We start from the raw sequence: 22,095 nt of genomic DNA on the forward strand, positions 1-22,095 counted from the left end.
ATTTAACAAATCGGGCTTATTACTAACAGGTATAATTGATATTATTACAACTCAGATCAGCATCATGCCAGTTTTTGAACGTGGGAAAACAAGGTGGGATTTGAAGTGCACCAATCCAGAACTGCCTCATGGTCTACGGCATTGCCTCCGATCTCGATGCAAGCAAACACTTGACATTGGTCGCTTTTTATTTCTATTTGCCACCATTAAAATCTAGCATCTTTCACCTGGAATTGTAATTGTGCCAAGAATTGACCACTTATTTTTGAACAGAGGCAGCCTTGACATAGGGGATGTGACTGAGAGCATTACTGAATGGATGTTTACCCTGATGTTCATATTCCAAGGCACACAGGCCGCAACACATTCTTTGGTCTATCATGTCAAAGATTGAACGCTTCAAAAGTAATAAGTCAGTGTGGCCGAGTGGTTAAGGCGATAGACTAGAACGGATCTCATCTATCTCATCTATTGGGTTCGCCCGCACAGGTTCGAGTCCTGTCGCTGACGATTTCTTTTTCTTTTCCTTTTTTTTTTGAACAGTGTTTTTTCATCGTGCCCTCAAAGAGGGAGGGAGAGCTTTCTTCTTTATGCCCCAAATTAAGAGTGCCTAATATTTTATATGCTGTGCAAACTGATCATGACAGTAGGAGTCTTTGAACTGTATGTAATCCACAGGATGAACCATATTAGAGCTTATGGCGCGCAATCAAAATGAAAATGAATCAAGTGATTGTAATATGTATTTATGTTGCTACTTATACTATCATTACTGGACATTGTATTTGCATGACTCCGACAGGATGTACACTACGATCGCATAGCCCTGTTCTTGCTAATCAAAGCTGGTAGATCGTCGATCTTCGCACTGCCCTTAAGGATACCTAGATAAAATATTAGAAAATATAGATGCCAAAAAGAGGGACGATGGGGTATATTCACCATGAACAGACACGAACAGCGGAAATTCCCCCAACTGGTCATTCTTAGCAAGGAAGTCCCTAACCGCATAGGCAGTCAAGGTCCCCTGCAACATCTGGCCGTTCAATTCCGTCTTCTCGATCTCATCGACACTCACCCTCCTCTCCGCTGCATGGCACGCAGACCGGAAGTTTCTGCCCGCGTTACAAGATGCCACCAGATCGGCGATGCCGGCGCTCTCTTCTGTAAACATCTTCTCTTCAACAGATTTGGGGAACCAGTATCGCCCAAACCGGACCATCTCCAGAACTCCAAGGCGAATGATGGCGGCCTTTCCGTTCTCGCCCCATCCTTTTCCCACGACAACCCTGCGGCCAGGGCGATGATATTCTTCAGTGCGCCGCCTAGGGCCCCGGCCGCCACATCGCGCACGCAGTGAACGTGGAAGTACGGCCGTTCAAACAAGTCCTCGAACAAGTTTGCGTCCACGTGCGGGTATTCTTGCGGCATCGGCTCGAGGTGGATGCGCGTGGGTTTACTCTTCTTTTGCCGTTGCACGTCAATTTTTACCAGGTTATCTCCAGGGGCCTTATGGGGTTTGTTCAGATCCATAGGAGGAGGATCGTAGCCGATGGTTGTTTCGCAGAATCTCTCGGCCGCTACCTCAGTGGCGATGTTGGCCCCAGACAGCGCACCGCAGTAGAGCCGAGTTTCTCCATGATCAGCTCGGAATACAACGTCACTGACCCATCTGAGACATCGACTCCCTTAATACAGGAGATTCCCCGGGCATATGGTAAGTGGTGGCCCTTGATTTGGTCTAGTGTTTGGGAGATGAATTGGTGCGGGAGGTTGAAGACCAGCAGAGTGGCATCCTTGACTGTCGCTGGGAGGTCAGGGTTCGCGACCACGTTGTCGGGGAGTGTGATGTCAGGCAGGTATTTTACGTTCTCGTGTACTTTGTTAATGGCTTGGAGTGAGCTTGTATGTCTGATCGCCTAGCTGCTTGCGGTGTTTTGAGGACTCGGGGATCTGAATGTCTTCTTCGAACACCCACATGCGCACTCCCTCTTCGAAGATGTCGGGATGCGCTTTGGTGTTCTCGGCGACAATTTTCGCAATCGTCGAGCCCCTGGATATACATGAATCAGGATATTTGGGCGACCGTGGGAGAAGGAGGAATTGAATTTGCGCCGTACTAGTTCCCTGAGCCAACAACGGCTACTCTATGTCGTCATAGCTATGAGTTCATCACCTCCGTTGAATGCCGCTGGGCACAAGTCCCCAACATCAGGTTTCCAGGTGTCCAGGCTTCCCGAATTATAGAGGGGACTTGAAAAACTCGGTTTGGTAAAGAGGGAAAAACGAGTTCGTCATTGTGGAATAGCAACACCGCCTTGCCTGTCTGCCTGCCTCGTCTTATGTCTCGCTTCATTAGATGTAGTAAGCAAGAGAGGTAGGTACTTTAGAAATTTGGTATCCTACAAGTTGCTACACCCAGGCTTCACTATTAAGTGATTCCTACAATTTGTATTACCTAAATGAAGTTGTAGTGGTTTCCAAGGTAGTTTGCGAGGGTCAGTTGGAAATGCTGCTTAGGAGGATATGGCGAAGACCGCGATACTATGATTCACCAACCGATATAATAAGATAAAACTAGCATTCCATGCCAAGAGATAAATCTACAGATGCAATACTCTTACCTTAATTCACTAGCGACATTCAGCCTTAAGAGATGTTATCATGCCAATCATGTTAATCACCGCCAAAGGGCAAAGCGGTTAATCTCCGTCGGAACCGGTCCGAAATGATCGCCGTTTCGGACTGCTCCGAAGATTGACTCGCGTTGCTCCGGCATCTTCTTTCGCCCTCTTTGTATTAATCTCAACTCTCTCTCTCCGCACCAGTTGGTTGTATCTACTCTGCTGCCTGACTTATCCCACTCTCCTCAGGGATTTATATATCATCGCTAAATCCAAGCCGTGCGTGCTTTCTCCAACTGAATACGCGTTCACTATCATCGGCATTATGCCGAACCCCGTCTTCGGCGCCGCCTTACGCTCATCACCCCGTTGCTGGAAATTAGCTATCGCGGGCAAAACATGGATTAGATACTCCTCCAGTCGTAACCCGCCTACCGTGGCTTTGCTTTATCAGGCCATTGACTCCCCTGTCATCAATGGTGCTCGTAAACCCCGGAAACCAGGAGGTAAGAATTCCGGGCCATTCCCGACAATCATCAAGGGTTCCTCTGTTAGTGGTTTTGAACAAGCCAATATGAGGGATTAAAGTGCATTTTAGAATTGCAAAATACTGACTTACGCCAGGCTACCAAGACTCCGGAGCTGACATCGCCTACACTCTCCGAACAAAAGGCATCAATGTGATCACTCCGAGCAGCTCCCCGCAGGAATCATCGCATGAAGGGTGGTGCTTCCCCGACACAGAAGAGGGCATCTACTCTGCCGTGCAGCAAGGCGTCAATCATCTCTGGGCGAACACAATCCTATTTTCTTCGCATCCCCTCCAAACTTCAAAGAAACTTGACACCCATGCCCCAGACCTCTACATCGTGGGCCAGCCACCTAGCCTAGTAGAGAAATTCGACGACAAGGCGTACCTGAACGGCAAGCTCCGAGAGCTGGGCGGTCTCACTCTTCCTCGCTCCTGGATGGTCAGCGATTCAGATGACCTGGACCGGCTGGTCGCTTCTATCGATCGGTACCCCGTGGTGGGTAAACCGGTTCGTGGTCGAGGCAGCCACGGCGTCAAGGTCTGTCGCAATCCCGCTGAGCTGAAGGCCCATGTGCAGACCCTGCTCGGGGAATCTCCTCTCGTCATGCTGGAGGAGTTCCTGGCGGGTGAGGAGGCGACGATTACCGTGATGCCTCCGTCCCCGGGTCGGCCTCGGCACTGGAGTACCTTGCCCGTTGTGAGGTTCAACCATGCGGATGGCATCGCGCCGTACAATGGTGTCGTCGCGGTGACTGCCAACTCTCAGGTGATTCCAGAGGAGGAGATGAAGGATCCCGCGTTTGGGGATATCATGGATCAATGTGCGAAAGTTGCCGAACTGATTGGGGCAACGGCTCCGATTCGGGTGGACATACGACGGTTCAGCAAGGACTCTCCTTTTGCGCTCTTTGACATCAACATGAAGCCGGTAAGTCTATATGATGTTCTAATTCCTGGGAGGAGCTTGATTGCTTACGTGATGTGGTTGATAGAACATGACTGGACCTGGTCGTCCGGGACGCGAAGATCAAGCAAGCTTGACTGCTCTGTCGGCGGCAGCTCTCGGCTGGGACTATGGGACTTTGCTGAAAAATATTCTGCAGACAGCTCAGCCGTTGGACGTGTTTCGCAAGTATCGCAGTCCGTTTTAGACTGTGGTAACAAGGTCCTTTCTACGGACTTGTGTATATAAGTAGGTCTGAAACTGAATATTGTGTGCGCCAGATAAATACATCCATCAAATCCAGTCAATCCATTTGATTAGGAGGTCCTATTTGTTTATATAGATAATCACATATTATCATCACTATGACCACTAAGCACTTACTAGTGGTAACCTGAACTGTAGGTCTGTTTTAAATAATCAGGAGTGGGCATCTCTTTTGCAAAGGGCTACTCCGCTCTCACAAAAGCTTCTCCAGTCCTAGACCTCGGATATCCTTAGGCTTGAGCTTATTCTTGCAAGAACTGTTTCATGATGCATAGATGAAATTATATCCGTGCAGAAACTGTCTGAATGTGGTGGTTTGGAGGTGGCTTGGAAACTGACTGTTCTCAATCGGCGAAAATTAAAGGTCTATACATCTCATATCTATGTTCTTTTCAATCTTTCAAATCACTAACAAATGCGGGTCAAAATCAATCAATCAAGCCAAAATACGCAGCATGATTCAATGAATTGGAATGTGTACAAATCAATGATCGTAAGCAAGGGATAAGGGAATGACCTGGATGACCGCCATTGTCCCAAACAAACTGCATGATATATCATGAAATGTGGCTGTTTTAGTCAAAGAATGTGAATTATGGGCCATACAGGATGTATCCAATGAACCCAAACAAGAAAAAACCCCTTTCGGCGGATTAACTTACTCCGTACAGTGTAGGCTATGCTGACCTTAAAGACAGTCGGTGAGCGATCTGGGTCCCACTTTGCTTTTGATGCATTGTTTAGGATGCGATGCATGGAAAGTTGGGGCTAAGATCCTTACCTGAGTTCTTGAAATACTTAAAGGGAACATCACAAAACAACCCCTCGCGGCTTTCTCTTATCACCCTCAACGGCCACATTCACTCAAAACTTTCTGCGAAGGTAGTACTCCGGACCAGGTCTCGGTATAACATAAGTTAGATCTTAAAGACCCAAATTTACAGTCCAGAGGGAAAAACCACGACGAATAAATAAGTATACGATACAAGCCGAGCAATTCTCAGAATGGGCCGGGCTGCAGAATCCAACCCCCATTCTATGATTTCAGATTGGCCGTTCAAGGACCGAAGCACATGGAATGGACCCCAGCGCTTCGTCGATTTTATGAACCTCTACCCTGTCTTTCCGCGCCAGCCACTGCCTAGTCATTCAAAGACCGATAAAATTCCCTATATGTCCCAATGGTCGCTGCATCGCTTTATCATCGTCTTTGCTGCCATACCCATGTTGTTCCATCAAACTTGGATCATCTTGACGGGGTGCTGTCTTGGAAAATGTGCCGCATTTTTCCTCTACAGCAGCGCATATGCGCTCCACATTGTCCACCACGTTCGTCTGCTGCGCCGTGGAATGTACCAGTACGGCTGTTTTGACGGAGACATAGCTGATCGCGATGGCGTTCCGAACTCTGCCGTCGGTAAGATACTGGGTTCTCTATGCAAGGTAGCAGGTTTCCGCGTTGCCCTAGCCGTGCTTATCACGTATAACCCTGACGTCTCGCCTCTCACGGCCATCAGCGACTTCACATCATGGGCGCCATTCCTGGCTAAATTATCTCTTTATGGCCTTGTTCTCGACTTTTGGTTTTACATTTACCACCGTGCCTGCCATGAGGTGCCTTTTCTTTGGAAATATCACCGTACACATCACTTGACTAAACACCCTACCGCGGCTTTTTCGGCGTTCGCGGATGACGAGCAAGAGCTTTTCGAGACCGTCATTGTACCACTTCTAGCTCTTGGTACTATGGGGCTTGTCGGTCTTCCTCTTGGTTTCTATGAGTGGTGGTTTTGCCTTGAGTATGTCATTATTGCTGAAATTGCTGGCCATAGTGGTATTCGGCTACATTCTCTTACTCCTTCACCGGTTTTATGGCTGCTACGGCTTTATGATGTTGAGTTGGCAATTGAGGACCATGATTTGCATCATCGGAAGGGATATCGGAAGAGTTTTAATTATGGTAAGCAGACAAGGGTTTGGGATCGGTTGTTTGGTACTTGTGGGGAGAGGGTAGAAGCAAGGCAAACGAATATTGACTATGAGAGGGTGGTGTGGATGGATCTCTTCTAATGAGTATCGGTTTAATCCATTTTTTTTTTCCTGTTGAGTCTTTCTTGGATGATTAAAAGGCGTTCTATAGCATCGAGAAAGTTCTAAGACTTAGTATCACCGGTGATTTTCTTAATGGCCCTAGATCAATACCTCGTCAAACAGACAATCATCAGGTCCTCTATATATGAATCGTCCCCAGTTTCTCCAGCACTGCCTTTTGTATGTCCAACCCATCTTCATCGAACGCCTGGTCTTCAAAGCAAAGGGCGATAGCATCGCAGAATGTGCTACCAGCATGGTGCATGACAAGCAGCTGCAACGATAAGCATGTCTGAAATGACAGCAGCGACGGCACTGGAGATACGCTTGTGGGATTCCCATCGGAGTGGACTTTATCTTCACCGGTGACAAGATAAGCCTCAGCAAGAATTCGATCCAATGGTTTCCAGAGCGCGAGTTCAAGAAGAACACACCCTAATCCATAGAGATCAAACGACTTGCGGTATGATTTCCGACGAGTTCCCCGCGCCTTCGGATGTCGGTATAGATCTGAGCCAGCGGGAGGTTGCGTTATGGCTAAACCGTCTTGAGAGTCGGGCCTGGCGTATTCGAACCCAACGAGGTGAGCTTTCTCTGGAAGAACATCTTCGTCCTGAGTGAAGAATGCGATGATATTTTCGGATCGAATTCCCTTGTGTAGCCAGCCAGCCGTGTGAAGCTGGAGCACCGTCTCCGCCATATCCATTGCGATCCTCACGCGGCGGTTTAACGGGGCAATCGAGGGATATTGGATCACCTTATGTAGAGACTCGTACCGAAAAGAGCCCTTGAATTCCTCAGTTTGAACCGGATATCTGTACACAAAGCCAAATAGCGATCTTTCACGCCACGGTAATAGACCTTGCCACGGCAGAGTATGGAACGATGGATCATCCATTTTACTCAATAGCAGCCCTAGCCGGCGGACATATCTAGCAAGTTGGTCCCAGCCTGGATCTCCCGCGAATTTCCACTCTACAATAACTTTCTGTCCGTTGTAAAGCGCGGGCTCGATCCCCGCGTATTTTAAGGAGTGCGCCGAATCCTCAGGAGTCAGGCGTCGCGGCCGAAGTTCGAGGAGTTGAAGAGGAACACCTCGCGGCTCGGATTTATGTTCCGAACCCTTGGATGGCGCTAGCAGCAGACGAATCTGTCGCAAAGATGCAGCCGCAGCGAGAGCCTGGCTCGAATCCGAGGTTGATGGATTCAAGAGAGCACTAATGGTGCTCAACTCGCTAGGATTGCTACAGTGTGTGATTAGGTCTCTAAGCAATGAGTCTGACGCAGCATGGAGTCTTTCGCGGTCAGCCGAGTCTAACAGGTAGTCCAGACGGTCGTTCAACTCTGCGATGTCGCTAACCACACGGTCTGTCTTTTCTTTCCCTGTACTAGCCCAGCGAAGACGCCGAATGGGGCTATTTTGACTTTGGATGGCCCTTGCTCGAGGGCTACCTGACTCTGTAGTCGTCAAATGGCGAAGAAATCTGGTCAAGCTAGAGGATGCCTCGACAGGCTTCTCTTCTAGCTTCGTCGTAGTTAAACTCTCATCGTCAATGTCGAGATTATATTTGGATTTGAGCTTCTCGGCCGAGGTTAACAACTCTCGTTGCTCTTCTAGCAAACTCCTAGCGACCTCCCAGTTCAGCCGGTTTGACGGGGTGTTGGACTCGATTCCCGATTTTTCCCCCCATTGTATTAGCCGATAATATTGCCATTGCAGTCGCGACACGATCTGATCGCCATCCTTGCCCACGTTGTTTGCAAGACAGATAAGTTTATAGGTACTGACGCATGTCTCGAAAACCTGCACGGCGTTGACAATCGTTCCCAGAACCTCCATGCTCACGTCACAGAAAAGGTACCGGTTATGAGCAGGCCGGGAAGCGGGGAGTGAAGGAAGATCGAGCGATCGAGCGATCGAGCGCTAAGCGCCACGTCATGTCGAGAAGGATTCATCGCGAGGCTGACGCCCCTCACACCCCGCTTCTTAGTACAGTGCATGGCCTCGTCAGTTCAGCTTCGTTATCCTGTCCTTGCTCGGCACCCACGAACCATGTCGTTATGCCAACCCTTCTATGCCTCCCGATAACTGGGTCTGTTGGTTGAGAGTTTCGGTCTACCATGTCCCAGCCCTTTTCCATCAGACCGATGGGACTCTTCCAAGGAGTATTTGGGAGAAGAGCACCATCATCCAATCCGCCACCTGGCGTTCGAAAAGATGAGGCTGATATCGAGGATTTGCTGGATCGCTTGTGTCGGCCAGTATCTGCGACCAGCCCTAGCGCATCTAGCAGCGTGGGCATCAACCGATGCAATGAGATAAGTGATATTCTCTTGAACAAAGGCAAAGTCACCGGCGATGAGCGACTGCTTGCCTGGAGTGAGCGACCGCGCATATACATTGTTTTGCGCAACATCCAGCGGTTAGATCTGTTGGACTCTTTTGTGAAGGCCGAGTTGACCGACTTCCATATTCCCTTTAACGAGGACACACTTCCAGCCTTCTTGTACGAGAACGAAATTCGAGAGTCATTCTTGCACTTTCAGAGCTATGTGCTTTCTTCCGGGGCAAAGGGCCTAGATGATCACGGTGGACCGCATCTGAGTCTTGCGGGGAATGCACAGAGATATTTCTACTATAAGGGCACGCTGGGGCAGGGTGGATATGGGTAAGTTCCCCGAAGTTTCGTTTTCATGACCTTTAGATCGGCTTGCGAGAGAGACTAACCGATTTTCTTTGTTGCTTTTTTCAACCAGAGTAGTCGACGCCGTGACCAGCCGATTAAGCCTCGAATCTTATGCACGAAAACGCGTCTTGCGCGGAAGAGATACCACAACCAACAGGCTAGGGCAAATGTCTCTGATCCGGGAGTTGTCATATCTGAAAACTCTTTCTCATAATCATCTGGTTCGATATGTCGCTTCCTACACCGATGAGAAGTATATTGCATTCCTTATGCAACCCGTGGCAGACTATGACCTGGAAAAACTGTTGCGAAATCTAGGCCGCGCAGGGACCGGGGCTGAGTGCCTGCGACCATTCTTCGGGTGCCTGGCGGGCGCAATCCAGTATCTGCACGAGAACAAGATTCGTCATCGGGATCTCAAGTCGCGGAACATTCTCATCAAGGACGGCCGGGTCTTCGTGGCTGATTTCGGAACGGCGTACAGCTGGAAGGGCTCGAAACACAGTATCACCAACCATCGCAATGTCCCATATACAGCTGAATACATTGCTCCAGAGGTCGCGCTACATCAGAGCCGCAGTACTGCGAGTGATATGTGGTCACTAGGCGTGGTCTTCATGGAAATGTCCACCGTTCTGATGGGCAGCACTATTCGCGAGTTGAAAGCCCGGCTGCATGCGTTTTCGCATCCTCACGGAACAGAGCCTTACCTATGGGCAAACCTTCCTGTGATAGATACGTGGATCGGGGCACTCACCAGTTATGCCGAAGCGCGGGATGAAAGCACCGAGCCATTATCCTGGGTGCGAGATCTGCTGCAGGAGAAACCAAATAAGCGCCTAAAGGCTGGAGGTCTTATGAAACATGTCCTAGAGTCGCCCTCTTTCCACGCTTTCTGCTGCGTTGACTGCTGGCCGGTTTACGAACAGCGTTCCTTTCTTTATACCCAGCAAACCCTAGACAGCCAAGCTCCTGCCCCGGGTAACTCGGCAGACGTGCGTGCCCAGCTCACTGCACTTTTGGAGCCCCCAGTCGACAAGGCCCGAGAGTCGGAGAGAAACCAGACCATTGAGAACTGGCTGGACGATGTCGGGGATGACGATATGTCGTTGACTTCAGTGAGTATTAGTGGCACAGCTGTGTCTTCGGATATAGAGGTCCCTATCCGGATCGTGGAGGACAGCTCGACAGCTTACTCTGCCGAGAGCTCTGATGAGGATAGAATGGTGCATCTGGATGAAATATCTATCACTGGCAGTTATCTGTCGTTGCACGAGGATATGGACTCGCACAGCGACCCGGCTGATGGCAAATCAGAGAGAACGACCCGGCCGTTTCAAGTCCCGACTGAATCTGTTCAGGATATCACCGTCCAAGGCGAGTCACACAATGATGGCGCGGGGGGTGGGGCGACATATGACGGTGGTGGTCAACTAGGGAATATATGGTCTCTCGCGGAAGCTGAATTGAATGTTTGGGCAGATGATACCCGGGCCGAGACAACCGACAGAGGACCAGAATTCCTAGCGAATATGCTACCGTCCTCCAGTGGTACAGTTTGGAAATATGACGACTCGCTAGATCTACCTCCTCTACCTCCGGTAGTAGAGACCTCAACAAGCGATCCCTCTTCCTCAGAATGCAAGGAGCCAATGGTATCCAGGGAAGGGCAAGACTCTGGGGTTCTATCATGGTCAGAAACAGCAATATCACAAGTTCCAAGCGAGAAGAGAACTCTGAGAGTACAATCTACAGATCTGTTCAAGAGCCCGCGTTTGCCTTGCGCTGATACACCGGACAAGTCAGCAGTTGATTGGACAATTGTCTCTCGTGAAGGGGACCCGACGGCTTCATCACCAAGTCATGACTCAGAAACAAAGGCATCTGAGCATGGAATATCTTTTAAAGCCATCGACCAATCTTCAAGTGACCTGATACCACAGGCTGTTGGAAATGGTTCTTCTTTGAGCCGAGAAAGCGATATGGGCGTCGAAACGCCACAGGAGAATGCATCACAGGCCGCACCAGAAGTCAAGACAAAGCCGTGCGAAAAGAAGAAACAAATCAAAGAGCGCGTCGGTCCAGCGGTATGGATTAGCGAGAGACCGCTACAAGAGAGGCCAGAAGCTGGAGAGGAACCACACATATCATCCTGTTCGGTGAAGAAGAACAAGTCCAAAGAGCAAGATGACCAAAGCGCGTCGATAAAGAAACTGCGAAACGAAACATCGCCACCCGTATCGGAACGGAAGACAGAGGCCAAGAAGGTGAAGCAGATCCCGCCTGCCAGTGAATCACAAAGGGATGGATCCCAAGATAAACCAAAAGCCATGGCAGCACCACAAGGGACATCTACCCCAGAGGGGAAGAGGTTACGGTTTACAGAGACGGAGCAAGCACGACCTATGAAGGAGTCGAGTGATCACCTCACACAGCCCGAAGCGAATACCAAACCGGAGTCACGTAATAAACCCAGCCCAGAAAAGAAGACACGGTCCGAAAAAGCGGAAGGTCACACATCACCAGCCAAGGGAGAAAAAAAGGCAACCAGTTCCAAGAAAGGGTCCATGTCTCTCCACAAACAGGCACTCTTATCAAGCGCAAAACAGGCTACACCAAAAAAACAAAGCCCGGGATCAGTTTTCAGTCCTCAGGTGTATATGGACACGGCCTGGGAAGCCGCCTCAACGCAAGACACCCGAATAATTCCAATCAATCGCCGCAGGCTGAGTATGTGGAAATGGTTAGATCGGGACCAACGCATTCTGGAGAGTTTTTGTACTGAAGGGGCCGTGCAAGCAGTGAGGATTCTACTAAGAGACGGGTGCAATCCGGGAACTGAATTCAAGCCCCGACCAGCACCTCTTATTCGAGCAATCAAGGGAGGCACATATCAGCACTATAAATGCGTCCAGGAGCTAATGAACCACGACGTCAATTTGAACGTCAGAGAGAGAAGGACCGGACGCACGGCCTTGCAGATCGCAATCGAGCAGTCGTTTTTCGCCGGCCATACGAGTCTTGTCCGAGACCTGATCAACGGCGGTGCTGACACAAACAAGCCCGATCATACCGGTAAACGACCTATTCTGAGCGTCTTCGACGTCCAAAAGACCGACGTTCTTGAAAAACACCAACTCGATGCACTGGCGTGTCTTCTCGTCGCAGGTGGGGGGAAGGAGACAGATGTCAATGTCTACACCCCTCATACGCGTGACAGCCCTTTGCATCTTGCCATCAGACGACGGAGTCCGATGGCCGTGGGATTGTTGCTTTTCCGTGGTGCATCTGTCAATGCCAAGAATCAAACTGGTGCCACACCCCTGCTCCTGGCTGCAGCTCAATGGGCTGGACCCTTAGTCGCAGATCAAGAAACCATTTTGGACCTTCTTCTCCAGAGTCAAGGTATCAAGCTTAATGAGAATGCCGGCGTGCAGCGTCGAACCGCGCTCCATCAAGCAGTCTTTCGTGCCACTCCGCTGGCCGTGGGAAAGCTTCTGGAAGGGGGGGCTGCTATCTCTACAAAGGATTCTGAAGGTAAAACGGCGCGACAGTTAGCATCAGAGCTAGACAAGACGAAGTGGCAAGATGAGAGGGCCGAGATCATCCGGCTTTTGGATGAAAAGAACGAGAAGTCAAGGGTCAAACCACAATAGTCTTCACCGGAGTTCATCCGCGAGCTTTCTCAAAAGGATAACCGAAAATTTGGTATGTGTTCTCAGATCTCGCACGCTGGTCGTCAGTATGAAAATGCGAAAGATTGGAAAGGGCAAAGAAGCTTTCAGGAAGAGGGGTCACTGGACCGGCGGAGCCCAAACAGGAATGGCGGCGATCATCATAATTAGCAGATCTCTCGACCCTGGGATTTAATAATATAGTAATAGTTGATTTGTCGATAATGAAAGCCGGCTTATACTTGAGTCATTAATCCATAACACCAAGTCACCAATAATATTAGTATACAGAGTTGGAGGGCCACTTTTTTAACACAATATATTATATATTATATTAAGTAATAGGTTGATATGGTCTTTGCTCTGTATTTTATTCTTTGTCTTATATACTGTGGTGAATCTTGATCCCCTTTACAGTATAGAATTACCGATTTCCCATCTAGAAATTGCAAGTTTTTGAAAAGTGACCTACTAAGTAAGAAATCGCGACGGGTTTAGGTACCCTTTGGCGAGGAAAAGGAGTGGAGAACGCGTCTCTTGTGACGGTCTACAAAGGAGCTTAGTAAAAGACAAGTTTGTTTATGACTCGTAGTCAAAGAATTTTCCCATAGGGAGGAAAAGGCTATCTAGGAGAGAGAATCCAGGGACTCTATATACTGCCTGGAGCTTGCCTCAGGCAGGAATGCCTGCAGGATCCCTAGGAATGTTCCTGGATGCCTGCCGCAGAGGATCCCTTGATCCTCCGGAACGTTCTCCCGTACAGGAAAGCCCCCTGGCTTCAGGAGGTAACATCTCTATATATAATTGGTTAAATGATTACACTAACTTAGAGAGACTTAGCGTATAACGTAGTATCGCGAAACGGAGTAAATCCGGGGCGGAGTGGGTATTAACGGTCTACTCTCTACTCCGTAGGACGCTGCTAGCCACTCTCAAGGACTCCTGAACATGCCTTACCAAGGACATTCGCTGCCTTCTGACCTGCTTTGGTTGGCGAGGGATAGATTATTATAATGTGATCATGAAGTGACACGAGATCTTCTGCCCCCAGTACGATCGATGTACTATGGTTTCATTATCAGCATTAGGTCTAAAGAAATGCAACGAGGACCTGGGATCTAGACTCTAGTCCTTGAAAACTCCGATCTTGTCGTAACAGGAGTGGTTGTTATTGAGCATGGCTTGGACGATCTGGACCTATGATGCCGCATTGCGGAGTAAATTATAGCTTGAACATGATCTCGATTGCGATTACAGTTGGCCGGGCAGATGTTGTTGCTTGCTTGCTGGCCTTGCATACGCATACTGACTTCTCAGAGATACTTGGATGAATAAGTACATTGTATAGCATTGAATAAGGTAGGCCAGTCGATTAATTTAGATTGCCCACAGACGAGAAAAAGAAAGACAACCACGCGCAAAACAAAACCAGAAGATGAAGCGAGAAAAAAAAAAAAAAAAAGATACAAACATGATACAACATGATACAACATGATACAACACCAAACAACCCATAATCAGAGGACCGAGAAAGAACAGCAAAAAAAGCAAACATCCTACCCCTCAGAACGGCCACGCATACCACGAAGCCCCCAATACGAACACCGCCACCTCGGGCAAAAAGACCTTCCACGATCGTGGCCTCCACCCCTCGTCATACGGCAGCCTCTCCTCCCCAAATACCGCTTCGATATACCTCCTCGGCACCTTTCGTCGGAGCCCTTGGCCAAATACCGTGCTGATAGCTGCCACCTCTGCGCACGCGATGAAATGTTTCTTCGTGTCAAAATCCAGGTTCTCGTTGGCTCGCTTTTGCTGATCGTACCGAGTTTTTCGGAATCGACCTAAATCTGACAGTCGGAAAATCGACGGATCTCGCGGGGAGGAGAGCAGATCCTCGTAGAGGTCAGGGTTTAGATTCATGTAGTTGCCTACAAGCCGGTCTTGGCGGGTGAGTGAGACGTCGTGTTCGGTGGCGTGGGGACGGCCGACTTGGTCGAGGTTGAGCACGGGGACGCCATCTCCATTGACTTGCTCGGGATCTCGCAGACCGGACCATCTGGTGCCTGGTGGAGGGTTTCGTTGGTCGTCCGAGTGGACCTTGAAGGCGCTGCCGACGAGGAGGTAGGCGACGTCTGGACCGAGACCGAGGTAGCGGACGGCGGAGGTGAGCTCGGCAGCGGTAATGTTGCGGCCGGAGCGCGCGATGAGACCGTGGTTGGCGAGGCTGTTGAGGGCGGGACAGGGAGCGCGAAGGTCGGTTGGGCCTGCGGGTTGAAAATCGCCTCGAGGGGGATCGGGTTCTGTGATGCTGGTCGAGGAGGACATTGTGGGGATCAGATTGGATGGGGTTGAAAGTATTGGGAAGATGCACGGGTAGGAGTGGGATGTGAATTAATAGCGTCCGGGGAAGAAGAAGCTTATCCTTGACCTTCTTGTAGGCAGGGTTCCCGGTAGATCGGAGGTCATGGGTGAGCACAGATGACCGCGCAGGCTGATGGCTTATGCTGCCTGACTGAAGGTACAACGCTTATCTGGTAAGTACACGGATCCCGAACTGGCTAATCGACGGCCAGTATTTACTCAGCCAGGCTTATATTTATAGATGCTTTAGCTCCACTGCTGGAAAAACTTCTCCAGCAGCTGATTTATCTCCTGCTCTCGCTCCCATCCCAACATATGACCTGTCCCCTCGTAGACCTTCCACAAGATCCCCTTGCCCAGTTCCTCTTTCAGAATCTCTCCGTGCTTGAACGTAAGCATCCGATCCTCCGTCCCGTGCTGCAGCGAAATCCGCTCCCTCCCCACACGATCGCCCAGCTCCTTCAACTGCTCCGCCGTCTTGTGGTGGAAATAGCACGCCACAACCTGCATCATGAACCCCTTCTTCGTGAACCCCTCCGTATCCTCTCTCTTCTTCAATGCCGACGCCGCGAACCGATCGCGATTCGTCGGAAAATTCAGTTTCGCACCCTCATGCTCCGTATCGGGCCGAGTCAGAAACTCATCCGCGAACATGGAATGCGCCAACTGATCCAGCTCGACGTCGATATGCCGCGGAATGAACATGGTGGCGCGCTGCCGTAGGTTTTCCAGGAACGGCGTCGTGCGGACCAACCGCGGGGCCGTACAGCATAGCGACAGACTCGCCAGCCGGTCGGGAATCAGCATGCCGACCTCCTGGGCGATCATGCCGCCCATGCTGGCGCCAATGACATGGATGGAACGCGTGGGTTCCGCGGCCAGATCGATCCAGCCGAGCGAGGCCACCAGATCCACGGCATCGCGGGCCATCTCCGAGGTGGAGTAGAACGCGACGTTCTTGTCGGACTGGCCGACGCCGCGGTTGTCGAAGACTAGACAGGTGTACTTGGAGGCGAGTTCATGGCCAAAGTACCGGGTCTGCCGGCGCCAGTCTTGGTGAGAGGCGTTGAGCCCCATGATCCACTAGATAATGTCCGTCAGACTTGCTGGCCACAAGTACCGTTTGCGGTATGTGAGAAGGGCTCGAGCCTCGAGCACATACTACTAGCTTGATTGGTCCCGTGCCATGGATCTCATAATACAGGTTGAAGGGACCGCCACGACGGTTCTGGGCCACTGTGCGGGTGCCGGACGAGGTGGGAGTCAGGTTATAGCCCACAGCTTTGTAGGCAGGATGATTGACGATCTCTGCAGCGGTTAATGAAGCCATGATGGATGGGAATGAGAGAGTTTTGGAGGGAGTATGGAAGAGGAACAGGATCATTTGACGGGTGGAGCGATAGTTGGGGGCCCTGCAGGCAACCAAGGCAAAGGCCGAGATCTCACATGGGCCCCATTCTTGGCAGCTGATCCCGAGGCCCGCCTGACGGGCGTCATGACGACACAATTCCCTCGGTGACTAATTGAACATACCCGATTGGAGTGATGTGGGTGGGAAATGATCATTCTATCTATTCGAATGATAGAAAAGATCATGGTTGCAGGTTAGTGCGCAGATCTCAGAGAAAAGGTTGTACATTGGCTCCTCCTTTATGATGTCACAACCCCCTACGGCAGACAACAACCGCCACCCACGCCATCCCGGCAGGATCACATGACTGGAACTCTTAAAAACTGAAGTGGTTAAGCTCGGACGAATAGTGGAGTTCGATCGGTCCGAGCTGTACGAGGCCTAAGCCATAAGGAAAATGCAAATGAATGAAGTAACTATCTAGAACGTAGCCTAGAGTACAGAGATACATGAGTGCTTGAATATTTGTAAAGGATTGTGGCCTCTGCAAAATATGAGCCTCGGACGGACTAATGCTGTTCCCGGCTTCCGAGCTAATTACATCTCATCAAAAACCACAGATCCAAAACGACCATCTGGGTCTGGTCGGGTGGTTTGGGCCATGGAGACTTTGCAGCCTACCACGAATGGTTTAACCATGAAGATGCCCACCTTCTCTGCCGCTGTGGTGCAAGAAAAACTACAGTTCACTTCCTCTTCTGCTGCATTGCAAAGAGGCGCCTGCCCCGGCCTCCAGGGTCCCCTTCTGACATAATCCCCTACCTGCTAGGCACCCCAAAAGGTGCAACCGAGCTGGCTGTGTGGCTATCGGAAACTCGTTTCTTTGAGGATATATGCATACGGCATCCACTACCTCAGCTAGACTGAGATCCCGCCCCCCTGTGACAACCTCAGGAATGAAGAACTGGCTCTTATTGCAGGTTATTTACGAGAACACTAGGTTGAAGAAGGAACAAGAAGAAGACAACGATTTACTGCATGAAGCAGTAAACAAACCCACTGCGTAGGACAAACAGTGCAAACAATACAAACACTGTAAACACCTTGGCGCAGGCAACGCTGCATGCTCAGCTCCATAACTAACTAATACTCACTAGTTAACTAACTAACCGGCCCCTGTAATTTTTTTTCAAAAAATACGGACCCTCGCTTGCGAGGGTCCGCCACCCATATGCAATGGATATATCACCCATATGCAACTTTTTTTTTAAATTTACTATTTTTTACATTGATCTTCTACCACCCTATCAACCATGCCTAAAAATAATATCTCTTGTTTATTATAAAGGGAGTATGTAACTTTCAGACAATCATAAAAGCAAGTTATAGCAAGCCTATGCAGCAGCAACTGGAGCTTCTGCTGCCAATACTTTCTTAGAGTACTGGAAGCCTGACTACAGGGAACGTTAGTGAATAAACCAACGGCACAATTTTTACCTATGCTGAATGTTCTGCCTTCCATATATTTAACCAAAAGACGTCATGTAATGATCCCGTTCTGGAGAAATTACCGCTTCGTAGGCCGGCAACAGGAACTGGACAAATAAGAGGAACTAATTTCCATGCCAAATGGGCCGAGAAAACTTGCCATTTTCGTCCTGGGTGGCATAGGGAAGACCCAAATCGTTCTCAAGCTAGCTTATCGCATGCAAGCTAGAGATTCTAAATGCTCAATTTTTTTGGATCCCTTGTACCAGCCATGAGGCTGTTAATGAACTAGCCGCGAGACTTACGTAGAACACATTCATAATAAATTACATGGCAGAAAAATATACTTTGCTATTCAAATGATAGTATATGAAAGCCCACATTCAAATCAATTGATGCGAAACAGCGGCTTTTCGTTCCGCTTCGCTCGCCACCGATTTGTCGAAAGGGCCAGATCATAACAATTGCTGATAACCCAGCCCCAAGAGCGAACAAAAGATTCAGTCACCTCCCACCCCGCCGGGTCCCAAGGGTCGCTCCAAACAATAACGCCGCTTCTTCCTGAGGGCGCGCTTCCATTACCCTTCATATCTAAACAAAGCTGGGCTTCCTCCTCGAAATCTCCAGCAAGGATTAAATTATCCCTCATTTGGGGGACAGGAAGAAGGTCTAGCCATGGGTGATGTGGGATAGAGCGCTGGATCGCAGTGGGTTGGAGATTTACTGGAAGGGTATAGAGAGTAGCGTCTACCCATGGGCCGGCAATGTTGAATGGCGAAATTGCATCATCGTGGAGCTGGTCGGATGTGAGGCCGAGTATTCTCGTGTTTTCCATCAGGGCCCTGGTGAAATTTAGTGAGATTAGGTTGAGTAGCAGATCCGTTCGCGGGGAGCCCAAGGCGTAGTACTGAAGAGCTATTCGTTCTAATCGGGCCATTCTTGTTTTCGTCACCGGGCAACTAGATTCCAGTATATGCACGATCTCGATTTCTGCTAGAGAGGGATCGATCTGAGACAGAAGAGCCAGTTTCATTGATTCATGCTGCTCACTTATAGGAAAACCATTGTAATCCTCTGTCTTTCTGTTTTCTAAACGGTCGAGTGGTTTCTTATTATGTAGTCCTATTGTTTTTTGCAGACAGTCAAAAGGGTACTCGCCAAAAAGCAGAACGACAGATGACAGACTTACGTCGAGCCCTTTGGTTCAGGCGGTTTTGAAGCCTCCGGCGTGTTTTCGGGTCGGTGATGCCCGACCAATCCTCGTCTGGCCAGGCGCTACGACGCTGCGAGAGCGAACTCAAAGCAATCAGCTTCTCGGATGGGTCTCCGGCCGAGAGATCCATGTTTGAGATGGAGTCAGGAAAGACCAAAATTTTGATCTTCTGACCCAGCAATGTATGCAACTTGATGACAGCAAGAACGTGTGGAGGACGAAGAGGAAGGGGAAGTGGAAAAAGTGAACAGAAGGGCAAATCCGCACCGTTTGAAGGACTGATTTCGAGTCTCGCAGGATTGACCCACTCTGTCATCGTCCTGCATGACGCTTATCCCCTTTGAACTGACTACTTGCCCAGTCCTTGGGAGATTGATGATACTTCTTGTCTAATTGGTCGGGTAAGTGGAGTAACAGGCAATCCAAGTTTTATGGAACCAGACATGATCCACACTCTCTGCAAATCAGTATACTCCCAGTCAGCTAATCTCTAGATAGACGCTTTACGATGAATAGCTGGGCTTGCTGTGTCTCTTTAAACAGTCCTGGATGAAACTATGAGAATTGCGTAAATTGCCTTGGCAAATGCGGATCTCATGTCTAGGACTGCAAATCAGATGGCTGTGATTTTTGCATGTCACTGTTGCCAAGGGCTTCTCGGCATGCAGCCTGAGAACTCCCTTTGGAGTTCAGACGGACGTGTGGTCTATAAGAGCGCAAGTCCTTTCTCAGTCGCATCCATAGGACATCAAGAAAATCTTCTAACTTCATATTCCCTCATAAACGGTACTGACACCGCTGTACCATGACCCAGTTGCTTCTACTTCTAGCGTGTCTCATTGCTTTGGGACACGCCACAGCTTCCATCTCTGAAAGCGACAGCAACTTGTCTGATCCGACTGTCCCTACGGCGTGTCAACAAGCAGTATATGTCCTCCACCGCCATTGTCATCTCCTATATCTGACATACGTCTAGTGCTCGGAGCTTTCCTCAACCTTCGGGCCTGCATTTCACTGGCCGCACAACGATAATTTCACAATCTGGGATGCGAAGCAACAAGAAGCTCATCCGGCTTGTCGAGTTGAGCCTTCGTCGGCCCAAGATGTTGCCAGCATCCTCGACATTCTCGTGGGCCACTGGTGCTACTTTTCCGTGAAGGGTGGGGGACACTCTAGGAACCCCGAGGATTCTAACTCGGTTGGTGGAGTGACAGTCGATCTCAACCGTCTGAGTAGTGTCGAGGTTCTTCTAGGTGGTACCAAGGCGCGTATTGGCGGCGGCGCGACGACCCTTCAGGTGTACAGAGCTTTAGAGGCGCACAACTTGTCGTTTGTGGGCGGGCGAGTTGGTAGTGTCGGTATGGGTGGTTTCACCCTGGGTGGAGGAACGTCGCCATTCTCGAACAAATACGGATGGTCATTAGACAATGTTTACGAGTATGAGGTTAGTACCTACCTTCAGCTATCTCACTAAGTCTGTACATACACAATAACCGCTGGCATTTCGGTTCAGGCTGTTCTCGCCAACGGAACCATCACCAATGCTTCCGAGTCGCACAATTCGGACCTCTACTTTGCCCTCCGCGGTGGTGGAAACAACTTCGCCATTATTACAGCCTTCACCGTTCGCACCTTTTCCCAGAGCCCTGTCTTTACCAGCACGACAACCTACGCAGCGAACCAGTCAGAGCAAGTTCTCGACAGGGTCTACGACTTGTACACAGACAAAATTCTTACCAGTGATAAGGAAATGGGATATGATCTGTACTATACGTATAGCTCGGAAAGCGATAGGTTCATTCTGAGTGGCACACAGCGATACGGGAAACCAATTCAAAACCCATCGGTTTTCCAGGCTATCGATCGCATCCCCACGCTGAGCAGAAGCACAAACATAGGGCCCATGAGCCAGGTGGTGGATGGGAACGAGGAAATGGGCACCACACGGTACGATACTGCCCGAGAAACTTCAACCTATGCAAAAATACAGACTCATGACTATGCCATAGGCATCTTTTTGCTACGCTCACCGTAGCCCCATCGCGCTCCTTCTTATCGCAAGGCTTGAGAGTTTTCGAACAGGAGGTGGAAGCCATCAAGACGGTCGCTGGGTTAATTCCCAACTTCATTTGCTATCCGCTACAGAGAAACGCCCTTGCGGCCATGAAGCAGCGAGGCGGGAACGCTCTGGGGATTGACCAAGATGAGCCTCTCTTCTGTGTGTGCTTGAACGCCCTGCTGGAGTCCTACCTACACGTGTGCTGACGTACTTATTACCAAGTGGTCCTGATCTCTACAGCATGGTCGAACAGCACTGATGATGCTGCTGTTAACCGCATGACGGCAAACATTATTCAAAGACTAAGCGTCGCAGCCAACGACTTGGGCGTTGCAAGTCAGTATAAGTATATTAACTACGCATCGGCGGCACAGGCCAGCACGGTTTTTGACGGTTATGGCGACGAAAATGTGCATAGGCTGAAGATTATTCAAAAGGCTGTAGATCCTCATGGGGTATTCACCTCTCAAGGGTTATGGCATGGATTTATGAAGCTGCTATAATTTAAATGCCTATGTATGTTTTGTGAGCGAGTTGGTCGACTCTTGAGTGAGAATGCCGGGAATATTGTCGAACAGAACGGTCTAATTACTTGGCTGTAGCAAGAAATTTAGGTTTTCGCTCTTATCAAAGTATCTTACTTTATCGCATCTACGTACCCTCTACATCACTAGCCTGGATGCGGTTTATGTGCCGTCACACTTATGGCGACGAGGATATGATAAAAGTTTCTGTCGTAACCTTCATCGGATGCTCGAACCAGAAGCGTTTGGCGATGACTGAGGACGTATTACAGAAAGTT

General features: G+C 49.6%; 9 protein-coding genes across 9 annotated transcripts; 4 read left to right on the forward strand and 5 right to left on the reverse strand.

Annotated features, from left to right (window-relative positions):
* Positions 1-810: 810 nt before the first annotated feature.
* On the reverse strand, positions 811-2,298 carry KD926_003128 (NAD-dependent glycerol-3-phosphate dehydrogenase; the record flags this gene model as incomplete). Its single annotated transcript, XM_053094582.1, has 5 exons — positions 811-884; positions 943-1,325; positions 1,585-1,911; positions 1,979-2,053; positions 2,255-2,298. 5 exons carry the CDS (start codon positions 2,296-2,298, stop codon positions 811-813), a joined length of 903 nt encoding a protein of 300 aa, XP_052950665.1.
* A 651-nt stretch (positions 2,299-2,949) lies between these two features.
* Positions 2,950-4,307, forward strand: KD926_003129 (glutathione synthetase ATP-binding domain-like protein; the record flags this gene model as incomplete). Its single annotated transcript, XM_053094583.1, has 3 exons — positions 2,950-3,130; positions 3,249-4,084; positions 4,149-4,307. The coding sequence occupies 3 exons, from the start codon at positions 2,950-2,952 to the stop codon at positions 4,305-4,307; spliced, it is 1,176 nt and encodes a 391-aa protein (XP_052950666.1).
* A 1,064-nt stretch (positions 4,308-5,371) lies between these two features.
* On the forward strand, positions 5,372-6,436 carry KD926_003130 (sterol desaturase family protein; the record flags this gene model as incomplete). The annotated part of the gene is made up of 1 exon (XM_053094584.1): positions 5,372-6,436. The coding sequence occupies one exon, from the start codon at positions 5,372-5,374 to the stop codon at positions 6,434-6,436; it is 1,065 nt and encodes a 354-aa protein (XP_052950667.1).
* Positions 6,437-6,596: 160 nt separating this feature from the next.
* KD926_003131 (prion-inhibition and propagation-domain-containing protein) lies at positions 6,597-8,297 on the reverse strand (the record flags this gene model as incomplete). Its single annotated transcript, XM_053094585.1, has 1 exon — positions 6,597-8,297. One exon carries the CDS (start codon positions 8,295-8,297, stop codon positions 6,597-6,599), a length of 1,701 nt encoding a protein of 566 aa, XP_052950668.1.
* A 308-nt stretch (positions 8,298-8,605) lies between these two features.
* On the forward strand, positions 8,606-12,800 carry KD926_003132 (uncharacterized protein; the record flags this gene model as incomplete). Its single annotated transcript, XM_053094586.1, has 2 exons — positions 8,606-9,126; positions 9,302-12,800. The coding sequence occupies 2 exons, from the start codon at positions 8,606-8,608 to the stop codon at positions 12,798-12,800; spliced, it is 4,020 nt and encodes a 1,339-aa protein (XP_052950669.1).
* A 1,581-nt stretch (positions 12,801-14,381) lies between these two features.
* On the reverse strand, positions 14,382-15,146 carry KD926_003133 (putative peroxidase; the record flags this gene model as incomplete). The annotated part of the gene is made up of 1 exon (XM_053094587.1): positions 14,382-15,146. One exon carries the CDS (start codon positions 15,144-15,146, stop codon positions 14,382-14,384), a length of 765 nt encoding a protein of 254 aa, XP_052950670.1.
* A 282-nt stretch (positions 15,147-15,428) lies between these two features.
* On the reverse strand, positions 15,429-16,566 carry KD926_003134 (alpha/beta fold hydrolase; the record flags this gene model as incomplete). The annotated part of the gene is made up of 2 exons (XM_053094588.1): positions 15,429-16,265; positions 16,345-16,566. 2 exons carry the CDS (start codon positions 16,564-16,566, stop codon positions 15,429-15,431), a joined length of 1,059 nt encoding a protein of 352 aa, XP_052950671.1.
* Positions 16,567-18,409: 1,843 nt separating this feature from the next.
* KD926_003135 (DUF3425 domain-containing protein) lies at positions 18,410-19,364 on the reverse strand (the record flags this gene model as incomplete). Its single annotated transcript, XM_053094589.1, has 2 exons — positions 18,410-19,143; positions 19,211-19,364. 2 exons carry the CDS (start codon positions 19,362-19,364, stop codon positions 18,410-18,412), a joined length of 888 nt encoding a protein of 295 aa, XP_052950672.1.
* Positions 19,365-20,039: 675 nt separating this feature from the next.
* On the forward strand, positions 20,040-21,796 carry KD926_003136 (FAD-binding oxidoreductase; the record flags this gene model as incomplete). Its single annotated transcript, XM_053094591.1, has 5 exons — positions 20,040-20,159; positions 20,211-20,678; positions 20,748-21,181; positions 21,244-21,452; positions 21,516-21,796. 5 exons carry the CDS (start codon positions 20,040-20,042, stop codon positions 21,794-21,796), a joined length of 1,512 nt encoding a protein of 503 aa, XP_052950673.1.
* Positions 21,797-22,095: the final 299 nt, after the last annotated feature.

Source organism: Aspergillus affinis, assembly GCF_023601865.1.
Source record: "Aspergillus affinis strain CMG 70 chromosome Unknown NODE_170_length_60024_cov_89_072547, whole genome shotgun sequence".
NCBI lineage: Eukaryota > Fungi > Ascomycota > Eurotiomycetes > Eurotiales > Aspergillaceae > Aspergillus > Aspergillus affinis.